At 37.9% G+C, this 21,496-nt stretch overlaps 1 protein-coding gene and 1 long non-coding RNA gene across 9 annotated transcripts in view; one reads left to right on the top strand and one right to left on the bottom strand.

The window, feature by feature from the left end:
* Positions 1-18,961, top strand: part of LOC129042020 (uncharacterized) — a 288,076-nt gene extending 269,115 nt beyond the window's left edge. Inside the window, exons 3-8 of the long non-coding RNA XR_008504054.2 lie at positions 7,189-7,310; positions 11,846-11,993; positions 12,210-12,364; positions 14,139-14,293; positions 16,883-16,979; positions 18,800-18,961. This is a non-coding gene — a long non-coding RNA (uncharacterized LOC129042020). The remainder of the gene's footprint in view (positions 1-7,188; positions 7,311-11,845; positions 11,994-12,209; positions 12,365-14,138; positions 14,294-16,882; positions 16,980-18,799) is intronic.
* Positions 1,078-21,496, bottom strand: part of ZFPM2 (zinc finger protein, FOG family member 2) — a 486,710-nt gene continuing 466,291 nt past the window's right edge. For all 8 annotated transcript variants that reach the window (XM_054497587.2, XM_054497589.2, XM_063669020.1 and 5 more), the window contains 3 exons: positions 10,517-10,723; positions 6,689-6,913; positions 1,078-4,579 (listed from right to left, as the gene is read on the bottom strand). In XM_054497587.2, the coding sequence (XP_054353562.1) occupies positions 2,088-4,579; positions 6,689-6,913; positions 10,517-10,723 (2,924 nt within the window). In that variant the 3' untranslated portion in view covers positions 1,078-2,087. The remainder of the gene's footprint in view (positions 4,580-6,688; positions 6,914-10,516; positions 10,724-21,496) is intronic.

Here is a 21,496-nt window from a genome sequence, read left to right as displayed (position 1 = left end):
AAGAGGATGAAAAAGAGATTGGGGAAGAAAGTCCTCTTAAGAATACTCAACCCTACCAGTTCCAATCTGTGCACCACAAAGGTCTTTCTGAACATCTCCATTGATCCCCAAGGATCTCATACTTTGAGAGATTCCTGTTTCACACTATTAAGCACATTAGTTCTGTTCACCTCACTGTTTATTTAATCACTGACTGAAATGGAAGGCATCAGTTAATGCCATGATTTCAATTCTGAAAATAGTTATTCTCAACAAGCAACTGGAGAAATGTTTTTGACAACATATAGTATTTTTTTTTTTTATGTTTTGTCACAGTATTTGTATGTTATGGTTAAGGCCAACATTTATGTTCGTTATGTTATCAGATTCAACATGGATGAATAATAGTGCATCACAACCTATCTGTAAAGAGTGTATCTTAGCCTCAAGTGGGTAGTTGCCTTTCCAAGTCAGGAGATTTCTAATTTTGCAGGAGACCATCATGTCTGCCAAGTCACTCTCAATGCTTCTGGGTGGTCCATTAGGCCCACGTTCTCTGCTCTCCATTCACCCTCAATATGCAAACTCCTGGATTATACAAATGAGATGTATAAAATCAATCTTTTACGAATCCCGAGCATTAGATTTGCACATCTTTACTCATCAGAGTCACTTTACCATACCACATCACCATTGCTCAAAATGCAAACCTCTCTCTCTGGTAAACTTCATCTGAATCTTGGGCGCATTTGACCAACAATTGTGTTGATTCTTGTGCATATGGCTTGTAAGTTTTGTAGACATGCATGAAATTGCTCTTTTTCTGTGCTGCAGCGATCATGGGCAAAGGCAGACAGAGATTCTGCTAATTATACATAGTTATAATGAAGAACTTTTCTAGTTTCATGGCCTGGAGCCTCTAGTTCATTTTAATAGAGCAAGTTATATTAATTAGGTGTATGTAAAGGACAATCTTTCTCTTTACTGATTTGTCATTGTGTTATTACAGCCATTCGTTGCCATTTTGAAACTATTCTCATCACAAAGAATAGATTTAGGGTTTCTCTTCTATTTTAAAGGGAAAAAAGTATGCCAAACTTCTCCAACAATCTGGAATTTTATTCCATCCATATACATGCATAGTAACAACATTTGTTGAGAAATTATTTCTATCAGAAGTAGAACATTATCTTTGTGATCACCAGGTGCAGTATTGCTACTCATATTTAAATAGATCTTATATATGAATTAAATTCATACTTGCAGCATTGAGTTTAGGGTTTCGATTTAGACTGTGCCTTTCAAAAGATAAAACTGATTAATACTACCTCATTACTTACAATACTGCTTCCAGTAATTTTGTTCATTCTTTATAAAGTATTGCATTTAACAGCAAAGGTTTAAAAATTGAGACAGAGCTGCATCAGCGAAAGAAAATACAAGTACTATACAAGAAAAAAATTGCCATCTTCATTTAACATACAGGTTTAGGATTAAGAAAATGGACGGAAACATACAGCTACATACAAATGCAAAGCCTAGTGACTAAGAGACTGTATCTGCTAAAATATAAAGTGCAAACGGAGCCTGATTATCCAAGAATTGAAATCTTAAGGCGAACTTATAGCATGTGTATTTAGAACAGCTTTGCAAGTTATATTTTAGCATATACATATATCTGCAACAGCATATAAGAAAAAATCAAGATACACAAGTGCTTTTGAAGCTATTTCTAAAATGCTTTTCTGTATTGTTTGTGACTATTTTCTTTAAAAGCTACTATACAGTGCAAACCATATGTGCTACACAATAACTATACAATAACATTACAAATGACTTTAATATAAAGTTTTTAAATAAAAAATAACATAACCACAGCTATGAATACTGCTGGTAAAATAAATTAATTTTTTTTTGAAAATGGCACCAATAATACACTTTACTAATGGACTGTAATGAAATTACACCTTAAGTCTTCAACTCAGCCATAATGAATTATCTCCTGATTGCCCAGATGTAATTCAAACAGCTTATTTTTTTTTTCTGGACTGGTTAGAACAACATACTAAACACTGATACCAAAGGTGACTGATGTTTATTTAGTTAGTTCATTTGACATGTTCCGCTGCATGTGATGAGCAATAAAACTTCTTGTGAGTTATAAAGTTTGAAAGGTTGTTGAACTGGATATCACACAGCCGGCAATATTTCCCACTGGTTGGAGCCTGGCTGGAACCATTCACACCTTTTGCTATACTAGACAACTGTTCCTCTGCTGAGGGAATTCCTGGTGAGACATTCTCATTGGCAGCTAATGGGTTCTCAGAGATCCACGAGGGAGATTTGTGGTCGTCTTCATGCTGAGGATTCTGGGAAATGTTCTCTTGCTGTGGGTTGGCAGCAGGTCTCTCATCTTGTTTCAGTCCACCATTCACTATTACCATTCCTCGATTTTTGGGCAACAATGGCAGAGAATCTTTCTTCAGCGCAGCACACCCATTTGAGGAAGCCTGGCCTTTAGGAGATTCATTTTCTGCATTTGTGCTTTGCTCGATGTCAGTGTTATGGATGACAAGAGAACCAGAAATATAATCACTTGGCTTGATTCCATAATATGGAGAAAGCTGGTCGGCTCCTTTTGCTTTCTTTATTGCTCCAGGGTAAAGGCATTGTGGAAGAAACAAATGTCTGTTTTCTTCTTTTGTAGCAATGAGCTGAGCGGCTTCACTGAAGACCTTCAAGCCTTGCAGGGTTGCTAGGTGGGATGAAAATAAGTTTCCATTGGGGGAAGGCTGCTTCAAATTCCCATTTTTCTCACATTTTATTATGCTTCTTTCGTAGCTGACATCAGGGCTGTTTCGTTCGCTTTCTGGATTCGGAAACACTTTGCTGTCCAGTTGACCCAGGTCATTACGCTGATGTGCAGTAACCGGGCAGAAATTCTGCTTGTGGGCCAGATAGTTTTCTACCTTATTGAAACTGATTTTGCACACAGTGCACTCGTGATAGTCCAGCAGCCTTTTGGGAGACGTGGTCGTCCGCTCAGACTGAGATAAACACTTTTTGCTGAGATCTATGGGCACGTCCATCTCTAGGCAGGAAACATTGGAATGAGTAGTGTCACATTTGGAAACTGGAACACACTTGTTGATCGTCAGAGAAGTTTCCAAGTGCTTAGAGACAATTCCTGGAAAGATATCACATCTTGGGTGGTAGCACTCTCCTAGCCCTTCTGTGGGTTCTTGAGTGGAGGTACAAGGATTATTGAGGTTGGCTATATCAAGAAATCTCTGCTGAACCAGTGGAGGCCTTTGTTCCTGCTCAGGTAGGCACATCTCATACATCTTTCTGCGCTTGCGTGTGCGCATGGTTCTCTGCATGGCAGGCACTTTGTTGGAAGCAGACCTCTTTAGTGGAGGGTCGTGGCGTGTAGCACAGTAATACTGTTTGTGGACCATGTATGTTTCGTGCCGGCTGAAGGTAATGTTGCAAGCTTCACAGGTAGTCTTATTTGGGTCACTTTCCCCATCCACTAAGGGGACACTGGGATTTTTCACATCAACAGGTTTTCCATTAATTTTGTCATCATTGTTACTGGAGGTGGAGAGCTTCTTAGTTTGAGTGGAAAAGTCCTTGTCATGGCCCTTCCCATTTGGCCCAATTAAATCTAAGACAGTGGAAGAATTGATGCAAGATGTTTGAAGAAGTGGATTCTCAGGATCAGCAGAATGAGCAGCTGGGTTGAGAAGGTTTATGGAGGTTTGGCCAGTGTTGGGACTCAAAGCTTCAGGCATCTTTTCTGACACACTAGGGAACTCTGGGGACTTAGCCATCTGCTGCCATCGGCTGCTGCAATAATGCTTTTTGTGCACTAGATAATTATCCAAATTATTGAATGTTATGTTACACTCAAAACAAGTAGCCCCCTTGGGCATCAAAGGGCTGTAAATGACGGGAGGGTAGCTACTACTGCCATGCCTCAGTCGCCGATGCACCAGTTCAGACATCTTGGCTAAGATCTCTGAAGCTTGAGGGACCATGGTGATATCTTGGGGGAAAGAAAACTGAGATAGGAAAGGGCCCACAGGGAAAGAAGGCCCCATATTAGGCTGAACTGGAGATGAGGCAAGTCTTGGGCTAGAGGGCTCAGACTTTATTTTTGTGTAAGAAAAGCTTTGTTTATTTGTTGTAGGCTGTATCTCTGGTCTCTGGTTCGTGAGAAAGAGCTGAGTCTTTTTCTCACACTTGTCCAGCTCTGTGTCAGAGCTCGCATCTTTAGTCTGCATGGCCTTTTGGCTCTGGGGAAGTTCGCTTCTGGTCAATAAGTCTGTGGCTGGCTGTAAGCTGTCTTCGGTTCCACTTGGAGAGTGTTCCATGTCACTTTCTCTGGGAAGTTTGCCGCTAGGGACATGGAGCTCCTGGTGCTGCAATAACTCCCTCTGAGTCTGGAAGCCGAAATGGCAGTGATTACATCGGAAGGCAGCTTGAGTGAGATGGGAGAACAGGTGTTGGTGAAAGTTGATCACAGAATCAGCAGTGTAGCTACAGACGGTGCATTTTAGACTAGCACCAGGGGGCAGGAATTCTTCCATTTTCACTCCTAGAGAGACATACAAAATAAGAACAATGAGAAACATGTGTGTCGGTTTTTGAATGACAGGAACCTTTTCTAATGACCTAATGTTTGCAACACAATAGGAATGAAATCTTTCAGAATTTCATTCATGATATTAACTATTTTCTTGTGACATCTCTTACTGTGTATGATAATAATAATAGCACTTTATAGTTTTCAAAGTACTTTCATGAATATTCTGGCATCAAAGTGGAATAAGTGTCACTGTCTCCATTTTACAGATGAGGAGACATGCTGAAGGAGGCTAAGGGAATTGATTATGTTAATAAAGCTATTAAGTGATGAAGCCATGCCTAAGCCTCGGATTTTATAGTTACTAATCCAATAACCTTACTATAACATTAGCCTCTATATTAGGAATAAGTGAGCATTCATTAGGGTTGCTATTGAAAGCAATGCAAATCAAATAACTCTCAGTACACTACACATAGGTTATATTCTAAAGAAGCCAAATAGAAACCATTTTGTAAAGTAATTAATAACATCTTAATTTATATTAATATAAATTTAAAATTTTATGCAGTAGTTTTGCTGAACATAGTTTATCTCTATCCAGGGCTGATATTTAGCTGGTAGACTAATATAGTCTACCAGTACACTAATATAGTCATTTCACATTGGCATCCATGCTGATTGATCACTGCCTATTTCTAGTCCATGATTAAATATTTTGAATATTACCATTGACTGTGGTGGGTAAGCATCACTAAGGTTGACTGTAGCTCCCATTGGTCAGCATATGGTAAAATCAGGCTTGGCTTATCCCCTCTGTATTCTGGACTAAAATAAGACTGACTTTTATATTCATAAGCTGAAAACATGGCAGAGGTACCTAGTCCTGTAGTCATAAAGGGGACTACCTATCCTTGTCTCTTTTTCTCCTTAATGAATCCAATATTCATTTTTTTTCCATTTAGCTGAAAGGACCCCTGTATTCTGTTCTTTTTGTTTTGTACATGACCTTACTCACCGTCTGAGACAACCAATCTGTTTCTGCTTCCCCTGCTTTATTATCTATATGAAGATAGCTCATTTGTAAGGAGAGGAAAGAGGATGAGCAGAAAGGAAATTACCTACTTTTACAGGTTCAAAGACAAAAGCTTGAACTGTACTAGAGCACTGGAGGTTAGAACAGTAGCTTAAAACTCAACATGTGTTTCCATTTTAAAACCATTTAATCTAGGCAAAGACCACTAAGAAAGTCACCCAGAGGTGTCCTACAAGGTTTGTATTACAGGTGCTGAAAAACTATGATTCTCAGTCCCTAGTTTGTCCCATGCAAGAATGTACCTAAAATTATTTAAAGTTAATAGAATTCTGTACATTTGATTAAATTCATTTTTTAAAAAATATGATAATTAGAATGCTATGAAATGAAACTAAAAATAGCTGGCATACAATTCCAAATTAAATGGGAACAGTTGCCACCTTGCTATTAAGAGAGGGCCTTAAAAAGCTTATTTGTTTTCAGCCTATTTTTTCTTAAGGGATTTTAAAACATAGTACTAAAAGTAGTTTTATGTCATAAAAAACAGCTAAGCTGTTATGATGCATCTTTTGGAAGTCAGAAATATTTTACTGATCCATATTTAAAAGTAAACATCCCTGAACTGTAATTTTAATTAGATCTATCAATAGAGTAGCTTTATTTCAATTCAGCACACACTTATATTTATGTATCTATTATTTCTTCCTTACCATATAGGAAACACTATGATCAGTTTCCAAAGATTGCTTGACACTAAAGCAACAAATGGCAATATTTAAAGGATACTGAGATTTTCTTTTGAAAATAATGTGCTTTTTTAAAACCTCAGTTGAGAACAAATAGAATGATTTGGCCTGTGGTCAGAGCACTGAATTTGTAAGAAAAGAATTCAGACCCAAGTCCTTTGAGTAACATATGCTGAGTATAAGTGGCATTAAGATCACACTGGTTGACCCAGAAAGTTTGATTTTGATGTTATAGATAGCTACAGATAGACAGATATAGATGTATACATGTAATGCATATATATTTATAAAAATAATAGAGTCTTCTGGAGCAACAGAAGAAACAAAAGGGGCATTTACCACTGTGTGAATTCAGGTGCATTTCTAGAGCTCGAGCATTTGAAAAGCTCTTGGTGCACTGTGGGAAGGGGCACAGGCTGGAAATCTGATGGGCACTGTCTTCATTTTCCTCTGACACCGGAGCAGCTTCTCTTTGCCTCCCACTGCAGTAGTACATCAAATGGGCCTGCAGATTCCGCTCACTCCGATACCAGATGCCACAGGACTTGCAAGGGAATATATCCTCTGCAGGTGAAAACACAGAGACACATTTGCTGCTGTCCATTTGAAACCAACTGTGGGTAAAGCAGCATTTAGTTCAATTTTTCTCAGACTCTGCTCTCAGGTTCTTAATTGGGCAATCAGATGAGTAACAGTCTTTGGTGGTGTTCTATAGCATAGGACTCGACTTTTAAAGAAATGTACTCTGCAATTTAACTTCCCACAGACTCTAGAAAGAGGAGACTCCAACATTTAAAACACAAGATATTGATTTTATTTTATTTTATTTTTTGCGACAGATTCTCACTCTGTCACCTAGGCTGCAGTGCAGCGGTGCGATCTCAACTCACTGCCACCTCTCTCTACCTCCTGGGTTCAAGCAATTCTCCTGCCTCAGCCTCCCAAGTAGCTGGGATTACAGGTGAGCACCACCACGCCTGGCTAATTTTTGTATTTTTAGTAGAAACAGGGTTTCTCCATGTTGGCTAGGCTGGTCTCAAACTCCTTACCTCAGGTGATCCACCTTGCCTCAGCCTCCCAAAGTGCTGGGGTTACAGGCATGAGCCCTGCCTGGCCTAAGATATTTATTTTAACTTGTATTTATGGTTAGAAAAAATATACATTTATAGTGATGTAAATTATCTGATTCATTAAAAGGTAAGGATGTAAGGACTGAACTAATGTTAGCCCTGATGCCAATCCCTGACACCATTTTTTTTTTTTTAAACACAGTATGGGCTACTATGTGCCCAACTCTGTGTTGGGCTGGGTATAAAACAAAATGAAAGATGAAACAGCTGGCCTTAGGAAGCATACAGTCTCCTTGGGTTGATGGACATGTGGTCAGCTAATTACATTACAGCCTAATTACTGTTCTGATGGAGGTATCTGAGGAATGCCCCGGGGCATGGAAAAGAGGCTGATGGCAGGAGTGGAGGGAGGAGATTAGAGATGGGCTTAGAGGGAAGATGATGAGCTCAGCCTGAGCTGAGGTGTGAAGGATGAAATTAAGCTGGTTTGGTGGAGAAGAGGGGTTGGGTCATCCTGATCAAACGAGCAGCTCAGGGAAAGCCATGAGAGCCTGAGAGAGGGGCTGGGAGGCTGGGAGGCTGTTCTGTACTGTTGAGGCAAGGAGCATGACAGGGCTGGGAGAGAAGAGGCTGTAGGAGGCAGGGATAGACTGTGAAAGAATTGGAGACTCTCAACAAGTTTTAGATTTTGTCTTAATGATTATGAAGCATCACTGAATCATTTTAAGCAAGACACTGACATAATCAGATATTATCGCATAATCAGAATCATAGCAGTGGAGTCTAGTTTTGAAGGTAGTGAATTTGGAAGAAAGAGTTTTGACTGGTGGGAGGTAACTGCAGTACTCTAAGAGAAACACAACAGGGTTTGAGCTGCAGCTAATACTGGTACCATATTTATCAGGTCGTGCTATGATGTGTCATTTTCATGTGATCACTCATGGTAAATTTCTTCATGTGTGTTTTTTCCCCCTTCATCCACTTAGAGGTGAGGAGACTGGTGTTATAGTAACTTGCCCATCCATGACCGCATCAGTGGTTGAAATGGGATTGGAATCTGGTCTTAATCACTCTTCCATAATGCCTCCATGGCAAGGGTGGCAGAGAGGAAGAATTATGCTGAGGAAGTAGAACTGACTAGAAGTCATGAACAATGCTTGGTGATTAGATTCTAGAACGGATGAATAAGGCTCTGCTTTGCTCCCAAGCTTCTGTGTCAGTAATGGCTTCATTCATCTACACAGGGAACAGAGGATGGAGAGGTGATGTCTTCAGGCTAGGGCATGTACAGGGTGACCAAATCTGACCTCGTATTGTGCAAACTCAGGACTTTCGTAGAGAAAGGGGTCACCATCCAGAGGGATGCCAGATAAAAATGTACAATGGGACTAAGCCAGGCAAACAGTGGCACATGTTCACGTTAGACATGTGGAATCTGATATTTCTGTAAGAAATACAGAAGAACATGGGATAAATGGCAACAGAGGCCTAAAACTCTGCAGAAATGGCTGACCTTATAATTTGTGAACTGTTATTTATGGTTGTTGGTGGAGCCCATGGTAGTGAAGGAGATGGCTCAGGGAGATCACATCAAAGGCAAAAAGGAGAAAAAGTAATGATCAAATTCTAGTGAAAGGGAAGTAAGGATAGTAAGTATAATAATAGAGTTTCAAATTCACATTTAATTTTAAAATTATATGCTACTACTGTTTATTATTTAACCCTTCCCTTCCAAGTTAATTTCATTTACACTATTCATGAGGCTACACAGTTTAGTAAAGGGTCCATTTAAGCAGGATGAATTTAACTCACTAATTTCAGAATGAAAGCAAAACCTCTCTGCATCTATGCTGAATTATTTGACATAAATAGTTGTCTTGCTACAGAAAGCAAATAGAGTACACTCTCCACTATAATTAGAATTAACATTCATACATTGGAGCTTCCCAATAACATCAGATACTCCTAGAATCTTTGGCAATAAAATCCTTTTGCCTCAAATTCAGGTTGGGCCCATGTTATTTCCAGTTCCTCACTATCAGAATCAAAGTAAAGATCCAGGAAAGAAAATAACTACATTTACCATAAGGAAATCCAATAATACTAGCTTAAATGGGAAGTACTATATCATTGATTGAATGCACAGTAATTTCAGACTCATCTGATAATTTCTTTAATCTAAAGGATGATATTACAGCAAGAATCTAATTACAGTTGAATATTTTATTTTAATATCAAGACATCATTGTGTCTCTGGATTTCTCGTCTGCCTCATTCAGAGTCTCAGAGATTTTAAAGTATATTTTTGACTAGATGCAATTTTTTGCTTATCTACTAACTTCAGAATCTATTCTCCTCTTTAAGATGTGTCTGCTACTCATGTTTTTTCATAGAGCTAGATAAAATCAGGTATGTCTAGAACACAGATCTTGGGACTCCAGACCACTGATTTTCTGTCATATGAAGTGTCATTCGGTGACACAAAAATACAAACTAAGTTCAATTTCTTTTTTACGAAGTAAAATCACAAAGGTAAATTTGCCAGGGCCTACTTAAAAATTCTCCATATAAAGTGTTCTAAGCTTATCATGCATTTCTCTCTCTCTTTTTTTTTTTTTTCACCTTTTTGCATTAGCAGATGTCTTGATTTATCCAGGATACACTTCTTTTTTGTTAGTATATCTAATCAAACTTTGATTTTGTATTTTGTTTCTTTTTTTCAAGTTTTTAAGTCTACGGCCCTTAAAGAATACCAAATTTTTTCTACTATAGAAGCATTAATGAAAGGTGCTCGCCTTCTCATAGCTAAGTAGCCTTGAATATTATTCAACTCATGTAGAATATCAGCTTTGTGTGTGTGTGTGTGTGTGACATTCAGGAATCTGACTTGAAATGGTTGCAGTTAAGGGTTCTTTCTACACTCCCAGGAAAATTGACCCCCCCCACACACACACACATACACACACACACGAAGATAAAATGAAACCACAACACTGAAGGAAAAAGGTCTGTTCCTGGTTTCTTGTCAGTAGACACTTTTTTCTCCCATAAATTCCCATCACCTCTAAAGCTGGGCTACACAGCACTGAGCACTTACTATTGACAATAGCTGTGGGCAAAATAGAAGCCATGGCAGCTTGCTGAGGAAGCAGCTGAATTGAGTCCAGCAGGCGTGCAGGGTACATCCCTTCTGTGACAGTCATCTGACTGGCAGCTTGTAGCCTTGAGTCAAAATCCACCACAAAGGCAATTAGCTCTTCACCCTCAGAGATGGCCTTCGTAGTGGTACACCAAAGCTGACCCCCTATTAAGAAGAAAACAGAAAAAGATAAAATTGGCATAGGATGCTTGAGTCTGTTGTAAACTAGATTGATGTCCATAGCACCTTCTCATGTTTTTCACACTGGTTTCTACTGGAGTGGAGTGTTTGATCAAGGCAACAGCTGTGTTCCTCTTGCTTCCGGTGTGGAAAACTGTACTCCTTGCATTAAATGAACTGTTTAGTGACCAGAAGTAGGAGGAGACAAAGAATCAAGTACAATATAAACATAATTTGTAGAGATTTTTGTCAATTATTTGCTTTCTGGGGCTTGCCTGAATCAGTAACCTTACTAGTAGATTGGGACAGTACCTAAAAACCAGCATAGTAGGGACCCAACTGCTGAAATTTATTTCATATTAGCATTTGAAGTTATTCTTTCTATATTTTATGAAAGTAAAAAGTTATTTATCTCTCTCCTTCTATTCCACCCATGAAATACTTCCATCCTACCAATACCAATGCCCAAACTACAGAACAAGTAAACAAAAACTCCTAAAGATCTAGAAAATTAAAATGAAATTCAGGTAGTTGTACTCTGCTATGTCTGCTACCATTTTTTTGGCTGAATGATCTTTACTTATATAATATTCTGTATAATGTAGCTTCTTCATCTCCATTTACCCTGACTGAACTTCCTGAAATGAAGATATGCCAAAAATCCTTTTCAAAAAGGCTCATTTAAATACAGATTTGTTTAAATGAAAAGAAATGTCTCTTCAAACACTAAGATATACTCTGGCACTGCACTTCAACGATCACATGTTGTGCATTAAAAAGAAAAATTAACTATGCAAGTACATCTAATGTATTGGAATGTGATAGCGAATGCTCGTTTATTTAACATGTTTAGACAGGCAAAGCACTTATATTTTGTTATCTACACTCTCAGGCCTAGATATGTATCCTATACAGTTATGCCTGAAATAATGTAGCATACTTGATATGTTATAAAGCTCTTTTTTTTTCATTGTGTATAGACTGGAAGGCTGTGTATTGCACTCATTAAGCAGCCAAAACTTGTACCCATTTTGATAAGTCATATTGCTCTGTTTATCTTTCAACATAACTGTCTTTTCAAATGCACTTCATTTTTTCCACCCTTAGAGCTCATGGTTTTTAAACAACTTGTGGTAAAAATCTGGTGGAAAAGATAACAACAGCATATGATATGGCAGAGTTGCACAGAAGAATCAGAACATTGTTTTAGAGAAACGTTGGGCAATTAATTAAGCCAGCTGATTAAGTTTTAAAGGTAAGGAAACAAAACACCATCTGTGAGAGTATATGATTGTTAAAAAATGAAGTTAAGACTACAGACCCCAAATTTGTGTGAAAGTTTCAAAGTAACAAACATACTAAAATGCTAGAAAACTTTACTTTCCACGAATGTATCTGAAAGCATACAAGTTTACCACAGTTGAATAAAACAGATTCATTTTGCTTTGATTTACTTCTTTTCAAATAATAGAAGCTAAACCATATCATGTCGAAATCAGAGGAGCGATGAAAGTGTGAGTGGTGGTATTTCTGCTGTTCTCCCACCTAGAAGCTTCTGCGATTAGCTTCTATGCCTTCCTTCCCTTATGGGCATTCAGATCCAAACTACTTGCAACTGTAGACAAGGTAATCATTTAATCATTTGCACCTTATCTTTCCACTGAAATACAGTTTATTGAGGCTGTGTAACAGAGAGATAGGGGAGACACAGCAAGAAACCACAATTCAGGTTTAGTTCATATGGTCTTTCAGAGTCACTAGACTTCAGTCATTAACTTTACATTATTGGTAAGTCCAGCTATGTGTACCTTTCACAAAAGTAAGGAAAGAGTTGGACTCAGGTGCCCAAGAGAAACTGAGGTTTTAGAGAAGATGCCCAGCCACAAATAATCTTTATCACTGTGGTAAGCTATAAGATAGGATGACTCAAGAGTATTTATGCTCAAATTTTGAACCAAAAGATTTAGTAAATAAGTAAAATTAAATTCAAAAATACTAACTTCAAATAAAAGTGAACAAAAAATCATTTGTATGCATCATTAAATGACTCAGCAGTTGTAATACATATTTGTGTTTTCAGATGTACCAAATAATGTTTCAAATTTTATTATCTTTATCACTTTATCTCATTTGATGGTTTAGTCAGAGCGTATCATTCTAAAAGGCTAAATTAGACTGAAAATGTACTGTTGGACTTGAAGAGAAAGTCAGTTATCTTTGGATTTAATCTTTCAAATCATTCACTAATCAGCTATTCATTGAAATCTCTGCTGCATGCTAGGCTGGGCGCTATGGCTTCACATGTAGCTCTGCAATTAGAATACACACATATATGCAAATATATTACAATATCACATTAAGAGTGTCATCCCCTCATGCTAAAGAAAATGTGAGCGGACTGAGTAACTGACACTTCTTGGAGAAGTTAGGCAAGCTATCCAAGGTGATGTTTTCATTAGTTCATGAGGAATAAATAGAGGTAAAACAGTAAAAACATGTGTAGGCAGGACCAGGCAGGTACATCATTACTGCCCTATAAATGAGCATGTGTGAAGGTTCAGAATTATAGAAAAGTCACCCCAGCGAGTAGTTGGGACTACAGGTGTGACCATCACTCTTGGCTAATTTTTTTTTTTTTTTTGAGACGGAGTCTCCCTCTGTCTTCCAGGCTGGAGTGCAGTGGCGCCATCTCGGCTCACTACAAGCTTCGCCTCCCGGATTCACGCCATTCTCCTGACTCAGCCTCCTGCGTAGCTGGGACTACAGGCACCTGCCACCACACGCGGCTAATTTTTTGTATTTTTGGTAAAGACGGGGTTTCACCATGTTAGCCAGGATGGTCTCGATCTCCTGACCTCGTGATCCGCCTGCCTCAGCCTCCCAAAGTGTTGGGATTGCAGGCGTGAGCCACCAAGCCTGGCCAATTTTTAAAAACATTTTTTATAGAGATGGAGTCTCACTATGTTGCCCAGGCTGGTCTGGAACTCCTGGGCTCAAGCAATCCTCTTGCCTTGGCCTCCCAAAGTGCTGGGATTGCAGGCGTGAGCCATGGTGTCCAGCCAGGAGTTCTTTCTTTAGGCCTGATAAGCTAAGTGGTTTATGTAATTCATCTATTTTAATCCTGTCAATTACTCTGTGAGGTAGGTAATATTTCCCTAACTTTAGACTTGAGAAAACTGAAGCTTAGAGAGGATAACTAAGTTTCCCAAAGCTGTACACAGGGTCAGTGGCAGAACTGTGACTTACACTTTTGTCTGTCCAACTGCAAAGTCCAAGTGTGCATGTGTGTGTGTTGTGTGTGTGTTGTATGTGTGTATATGTGTATGCACAGAAATAATGAATTCTGTTTTGAAAATGTAAAGTTTGGGGTACCTGACAGACTTCTGGTGAATTTATCTAGGAGGAAGATGGAACTTGGAGAAGACATACAGGCTGAAGAAAAAAAATATTGTGGAAGTGATCAGCACATTCTAATTGACCATGGATGCCCTCTGCATTCATGTGGTAACCCAGGGAGAGTATGGAGTGAAAAAAGGATCACCAAAGAAACTTGGGGTATCTCAACATTTAGGATGTGCGCAGAGAAGATGAGATCATTAAAATGTACCAAGAGGTTATATTTAAATGTTAGAGGGAAATCAAAAGAATGGCACCACAAAAATCAAGGGTTGGATTTCTTTATAATTGCTTGGCTGAGTTTTTAGATGGTGAATTTCGAACATACAACTTGAGGGAGTCATTTATAGGAAGTGATAGCCCAAATATTGCAACGTAACTTCAATTACTGATGCTAATAAAATTTTCAGAATGTGATCACTCTTGGCAGATGTTTGGGCAATGGAACCAGGCTGCCTGGGTGCAAATCTTGGCTCTGCCACTTACTATGTGTGTGACTTAGAACTTGTCACCTAAGCATTCTACCTATCAGTTTCCTCATTCCTGAAAATGCAGAAGATGATAAGTAGTGCTGAACTCATGATGTTATTATGAGGATTAAATGAGCTAATATACGTGAAAGCTTAAGAAAAGCACCTGACATATAATCATAAAATAAATAACATATAATAAATGTTTATATAATTGTTAGCCATGATCGTTTTGGTTTCATCCACTTGGGGTTGCTATCAGTCTCATTTCTTACTGCCCTGCTAAATCCAAGAGGAAAGAAATCTCCCCAGAAAGAAAAGGCATATCTATGAATTCAATGAGCAGATCTGTCTACACTTCACTGGAGGCAGCTAACTCATTTTGGAAAAGAAGAATAAGGTTGCATTTGTTTATGGATCACCAACTATTGTGGACCAGTTAGAAACAGAAATAGTTTCTAGCAATCTATGTGGATCTGAAGGGGCAGGAGAGCCAGTTTCCTATTTTAATGCTTCAGAGCTTAGATAAATATGGCCCACTTTAATTTACAATTGTGTGGAGGGTAGTAGTATTTATGTAAATTAAGAAGCTATCCAAGCACATGAAAATGCTAAGTCATGTTGATATTTAGCTATGTTGGTATCTTGTACCCTTTGACCTTATGTTTAATAGAAACAAATCACAGGATATTACATTTGGCTTTATAATGAGGGCATCGTTATAAAAAAAAAGTGTTGTTAAGGATGTAGAGAAACTGGAACCCTTGTGCACTGTTAGAGAGAATGTAAAATTGTACAAAATGATGAGTTATCCAAAAATTAAGACTAGAATTACCTATAATTTTAGCAATTCTACTTTTGGATATGTATTCAAAAGAAAGGAAAGCAGAATCTCAAAGAGCTATTTGAACAGCCAGGGTCATAGCGGTATGGTTCACAATAGCTAAAACATGGAAGCAACCCATGGAAGTATCCATTGACAGAGGAATGGATAAGAAACATGTGATCTACACATACAACTGAATATTATTCTGCCTTGAAAAGAAAGGAAATTCTGACATATGCTACAACATGGATGAAGCTTGAGGACATTGTACTGAGTGAAATGAGCTAGTCACAAAAAGACAAACAGTGTATGATTCCACTTACATGAAGTACTTATGGTATCCCAAATCATAGAGACAGAAAGTAGAATGGTGGTTGCCAGGGGCTGGGGATACGGGGTTGAGGATTTAGGTTTAGTGTAAATAGAATTTCAGTTTGGCAAGATAAAGAGCTCTAGAGATGGATGGTGGTAATAGTTGCACAACAATGTGAACGCCACTGAACTATATACACTTGAGAATGGTTAAGATACTACATCTTATGTTATGTGTATTTTATCAGAATTTTAAAAATTGAGAAAAAAATGAGGGTACATTTTTTTCACTACAAAACATCCTCTGTGAACCTAGAACATTGGCATAAAATTTTTAGCCATAACTAAGAATAAGAATATAACTTTTATAAAGTGGCTTCATATGAGATGATTTTAGGAAAACCAAAAAAAAAAAAAACATAAACACAAGGCATAAGATCTTCCTTCTCGACTTTCCTAGCAAAGCTATTTAACAAACCCCATTTGAAAGTCAAGTACCTAGTGAAATGAAGTTGCTGCTAAGAAGGAGTTCACTTTATTTGTCCATATTAAATCTTTTCATTTGAATGAACTCGGGAGACCTGTGTAGATCTGAACATTTTTGAACGATTTAGTTCCTGGTTACTTGATTGATCTGAGTTTCTGCCTGTGTTTCCAGTGCCAGTGGAGCGTTCCTGTTGACTCTCTATAGAGGTGAAATTTAAGGAATCTAAACATGTTTTCTGTGGCTTTCATAAGAAGCAGTATGCTTAATGTGCCCCAAATTTAAACCAAGTGCACTTTCAATACACTAATCCATATTAATGGTATATTAATATGAAAACAAATGGAATTCCGTAAAAGTATTGGGTGGACATATGGCAATGTAAATATATGCTCCATATGGTTGGGTTCTGCATCCTTGGATTCAATCAAACTCAGATAAAAATATTACCCAAAATTACAATAATGAAGAATAATACAAGTAAAAAACCAATAAAGCTTTATATCAGGTACTTGAGTATCCTCAGATTTTGGTGTTTGAGGAAGGTCTTGAAACCAATCCACAAAGGATACTGAGGGACAACTATATGCTTCACTGATAAAACTGTTACTACTTTGTTTACACTGCCATTAAAGGGTAAATGTTCTTATTTTAAGGAATTACACACTAATAGTGAAGAACAGGTGGCAACTGAAATCACGGAAAATTTATTTGTCCTCAATGCAAAGATGAACTATGAAGAGCACTTTATTGGTGAGTAAGAAAGTTTAGTTTAGTCCTGACTTCGTTATTACTGTGTGAGCTTCGAAAATCGCATTACCCACATCATTTCAAATGACAGCCTTAGACTAAATATTTATCATCATCCAGTTGTGAGCATCTTTTTATGCTTCCATCATCATGTGCTAATAATAGTAATAATCACACATTTATTAAGTGGTTACTATGTGCTACACACCTGCACTGTGCTAAAAGCTTTGCATGAATTATCTTATTGATTTCCCCCAAGAAAGCAGTGAGGTGGCTTTTATTGATTCTCATTTTACTGTGGGATCATGATGCTGGAAGTTTAAGTTGTTCAAAGTCACACAGCTAGAGGGGAACTAGAGGATGAGAAGGACATATGGGAGATGGGATTTGAATAAGGCAGATTTTATATGAAAAACTCGGTGTCCCAAGCCATGGCGCCATCTGGTGTTCACTCTGTAACACTCCTACTTTCATTACTAAGTTTGAATAATTGGCACAGTTATCTCTCTGAAGGAAGAATATGGTGGTTCAATTTATGAAGCAGCATTAGGCAGGTTACATAGTTATTAGATAGAGTTTTTAAATGCATAGCTACAATATAGAGAATAAAATTATGAGTGATGTGGAAGTGACTCCAAGTTATTTTATTATTTTATTTTAAGGTAGGGTCTCACTCTGTCACCCAGGCTGGAGTGCAGTGGCAGTCACGGCTCAGCTCACTGCAACCTCCGTCTCCCAGCTCAGGAGATCCCCACTACAGCCTCCCAAGTAGGTGGAATTACAGGCGTGTGCTACCACTCCCAGCTAACTTTTGTATTTTTAGTAGAGATGGGGTTTCGCCATGTTGCCCAGGCTGGTATCAAACTCCTGAGCTCAAGGGATCCTCCTGCTTCAGCCTCCCAAAGTGCTGGGATTACAGGTGTAAGCCACCATGCCTGGCTGACTCCAAGTTATCTTGTAATGTGACTAACCTCATTAAAATAGCTAACACTTAGAAAGCACTTACTATGTGCCAGGCACTGTTCTAAGCACTTCACATACATTAAGCTCAATTATTAATATAAAATAGAAATGCAGCACTTTCCCAATTCCTTATTTAAATTGCAAGTTTAGCTGGACGTTAAAAAGGGCATCAAGATTCGACCTAACCACCAAGCACTGACTGGCGATCTTGACTGCACAATACAGTCAGGAGGGGAACTTGGAACCAACACTGATTTTGGGCCCTATCCAAGAGTCATCAAATCAGTCTCTGGGACTGAAGTTTGGGCTTCAGTATTTTTTAGAAGCTCTCTGGAGGGCTTGGTTTTCTTCCTTAGTTAAGAATAACTGCCATAGGAGTAAACTATCTGCATTTTACATAGTGTAGAAAGAGTTAAGCTCTATGAAGAAAAAAGTGTCTTGATGATCAAATATTTCACAGGAGTGTTCAGACAATTCAGTAGAGAAGATGTCCATTTTGAAACTCAGAAAATGACACTTGAAAATAGCTTTTATTTATTTATTTGAGACGGAGTTTTGCTCTTGTTGCCCAGGCTAGAGTGCAATGGCACGATCTCGGCTTACTGCAACCTCCACCTCCCAGGTTCAAGCGATTCTCCTGCCTCAGCCTCCCAAGTTGCTGGGATTACAGGCACCCGCCATCACGCCCGGCTAATTTTTTGTATTCTTAGTAGAGACGGGGTTTCACCATGTTGGCCAGGCTGGTCTCAAACTCCTGACCTCGGGTGATCCACCCACCTCGGCCTCCCAAAGTGCTGGGATTACAGGCATGAGCCACTGCGCCCGACGAAACTAGCTTTGAATGTTTCCTTTTCCTGCAGTGTTTGAAGAATGTAGGAATGATGAGTGAAATGGTGAAGGAAGCGGATAAACAAACAATGATGTAATGACTGAGCGTCATCTTGCAACTGAATAAGCCAGTGAGGAACTTGGTAAATTTGTTGATTATATTTAGTTTTACAATGTTTAATTCTTTATTATTTTGAAGTGATGTATTTTATTATTAGGAATGATCAATAGTAATGCATCCTCCAAAACTGTGGAAAGATCATATTGTGCAAACTAGAGCAAAAAATCACATTCCTCTTACATGGGCATGAAATCTTTATCAAATAACATCAGGCACTGAAGCAGCTATCTGATACCTTCCTTGCTTCCACCAAATGGAAAGGTTATTTTAGGATTCTCTCTGTCTGTCTCTTATGCTGCAAACATAGTCACTCTCCTCAGTCTTCATACTCACAATACCACTCCCTTTACAAATAAAGGACAAATACTTATTCAAGGTTCCATGAAAAGGAATAACTACTAAGACCTTGACATTCTTGAAAAAGCATATATTTGCTGTTCTAAGTAATGTTTATGATCAAGGTTCTTGTGCAACCAGATATGGTTTCTAACAGGAAGCTTATAAATTTTTCTTATAATTGCTGTCAAAACCGCAGTGAAGTGTACTACAAGTTTTGATAATAAAGAATAAAGTCACAGTTCAAACTCGATTATATTTTGGAAATTCATGTGCCTGTTACTAGAAGCAGTGGCCTTAAATATCTTCCCATCCTGCCAAATTTTTCACTTGCACTTTTTATTATTTATGAAATCAGTCTCTGCACAATGTCATGCAGACCTCTGCTGATAAACTCTAATTAAGATTAAGACAAGCCTTTTGGAAAGGATCCCATCATTAGCAAACATGATAAACACAAAAATACTCCCTATTTGTCAACCAGGAGCAATTCAGTAACCTAACAGTATTATCTGTTGCTAGGTTACAGAGCTGACAAAGCTTCAATTATATTGTTCGACCATACCTATAGAGTTCTGTATAAGCAAAATGTATCCGGAATAAAAGCTTTTAACTTCATCCATGCTATCTGCAATTCATGGCTTCTTACAATGGTAAAAATCAGGTTAATAATTACATAGCACGCTGAAAAATCTTTTCCATGTGTTATGTCTATACATGTTTCTTTCTAATTTATCTGTGTGATTGATAGACGCTTGCTTTATAAAAATAAGGAAATGCAAGGAATGTGAAGCCGTAAACCTCTAGCACAACTACAGGGGCTCATCAAGATATGGACCTAAGCTTAGCATAAAAATATATAGCAAATTGAACCAATTAAATCACATTTAGATTTTGTATTACTCTGCCTCAATATATAGTAGGATAAGGAGCCTCAAGCAATAGATAGGAATATCAGTGTGAAACTTTATTTTAAGCTAAAAACAAACCGCATACATCCTCACTAACAATACAAAAGGAAATAGATGGTTTAAAATAACAAGTTATTCTAATGGCTTTTCTAAAGACATTTAAAAGTTAGTTAATGACTTTTACTGCATAGCATCGTCATTAAGTCTCATTTCTCTTTTTTTAGACTAGAAATTCTGGGGGAAAAATCAATAAAACATCCTCCAAAATACAGATATTTAATAGGGAAAAAAACAAAGAAAAAAGACGTATGTGTAAAAAAAAAAAAAAAAAAAAAAAGATGACAGTTTCTGTGAATCAGGCTCTCAAGATTATTTTACCATGGGTAATTTTTGTAGTTTTCATAAAAATTTGGAGAAAAAGTAATTATGCATAACGGAACCAGCATTTTAAAATAGCTGTTGCATAAAATATGCTATACCATATACTAAATTGCTACAGCATTTTGCTTCCTTAAGATGTAGACTGATATTTCTGCATTGATCTAAAAAGTCTATCTCCTCCACATACCATGGAAAAAGATGGTCAACTGATGACAAGCACTTAGTTAATGAAGATTACACATTGGCCTATGAAGTAAATCATGATCTCTTGTAGGCATATTCAAGTAAAATTAAAGCCATTCTCTGGGGGAATAGGCCATTTAACACACAAACACACACACACACATGCAGACATACACAGAGTGGTATCATGTTTCTGGAGGTGGAGAAAAGCAGAATACTTACTTGTTTGGTCATTAACTTCTTTTATTTTTACTAAATAATTAGAAAAATCTCACATGATACCTCCCTCTGAAATCTGTTTTTTTCATATACCTCCCTCTGAAATCTGTTTTTTTCATAACTGGGAAGTGATTGGTCAGAATAATTCCTTAAAAGCTAAATAACTGTCCCATTTCAACATCGCATGTGGTAATGCCTAGATCTCAGGGTCTAGGCATTAACACAGGACATATGTCTATACGTAACCACACTGCTTAACACAAATTTTATAATGAATTCAAATCCAATACTGCTGAAATTCTTGACAGGGGAGTAGCAGAAGGAATAGAACTTATAAATTATGGGTGCCCCTTCTTTGAAAACCGCTTTGGAGGTTTCTTTGTGCCTTGGCAAATACAGTAGGAATATGAGGTATTGTGTGGATCCTCCTGCACAGCACCTGATAAAAGAATAAAGAGCTGTGACATATTCTTAAAACAATAGAGGAATTAAAGGGAAACAATGGGCCAGCTGCTTCATTAATACAATCAAAAGGGAGCCCAGCACAGAGGAGTCCAGATAATTAAGCACTACTCTTT

This window comes from Pongo pygmaeus, chromosome 7 (genome assembly GCF_028885625.2).
Source record: "Pongo pygmaeus isolate AG05252 chromosome 7, NHGRI_mPonPyg2-v2.0_pri, whole genome shotgun sequence".
Taxonomy (NCBI): Eukaryota; Metazoa; Chordata; class Mammalia; order Primates; family Hominidae; genus Pongo; species Pongo pygmaeus.
This window is presented reverse-complemented; position numbering and strand designations above follow the sequence as displayed.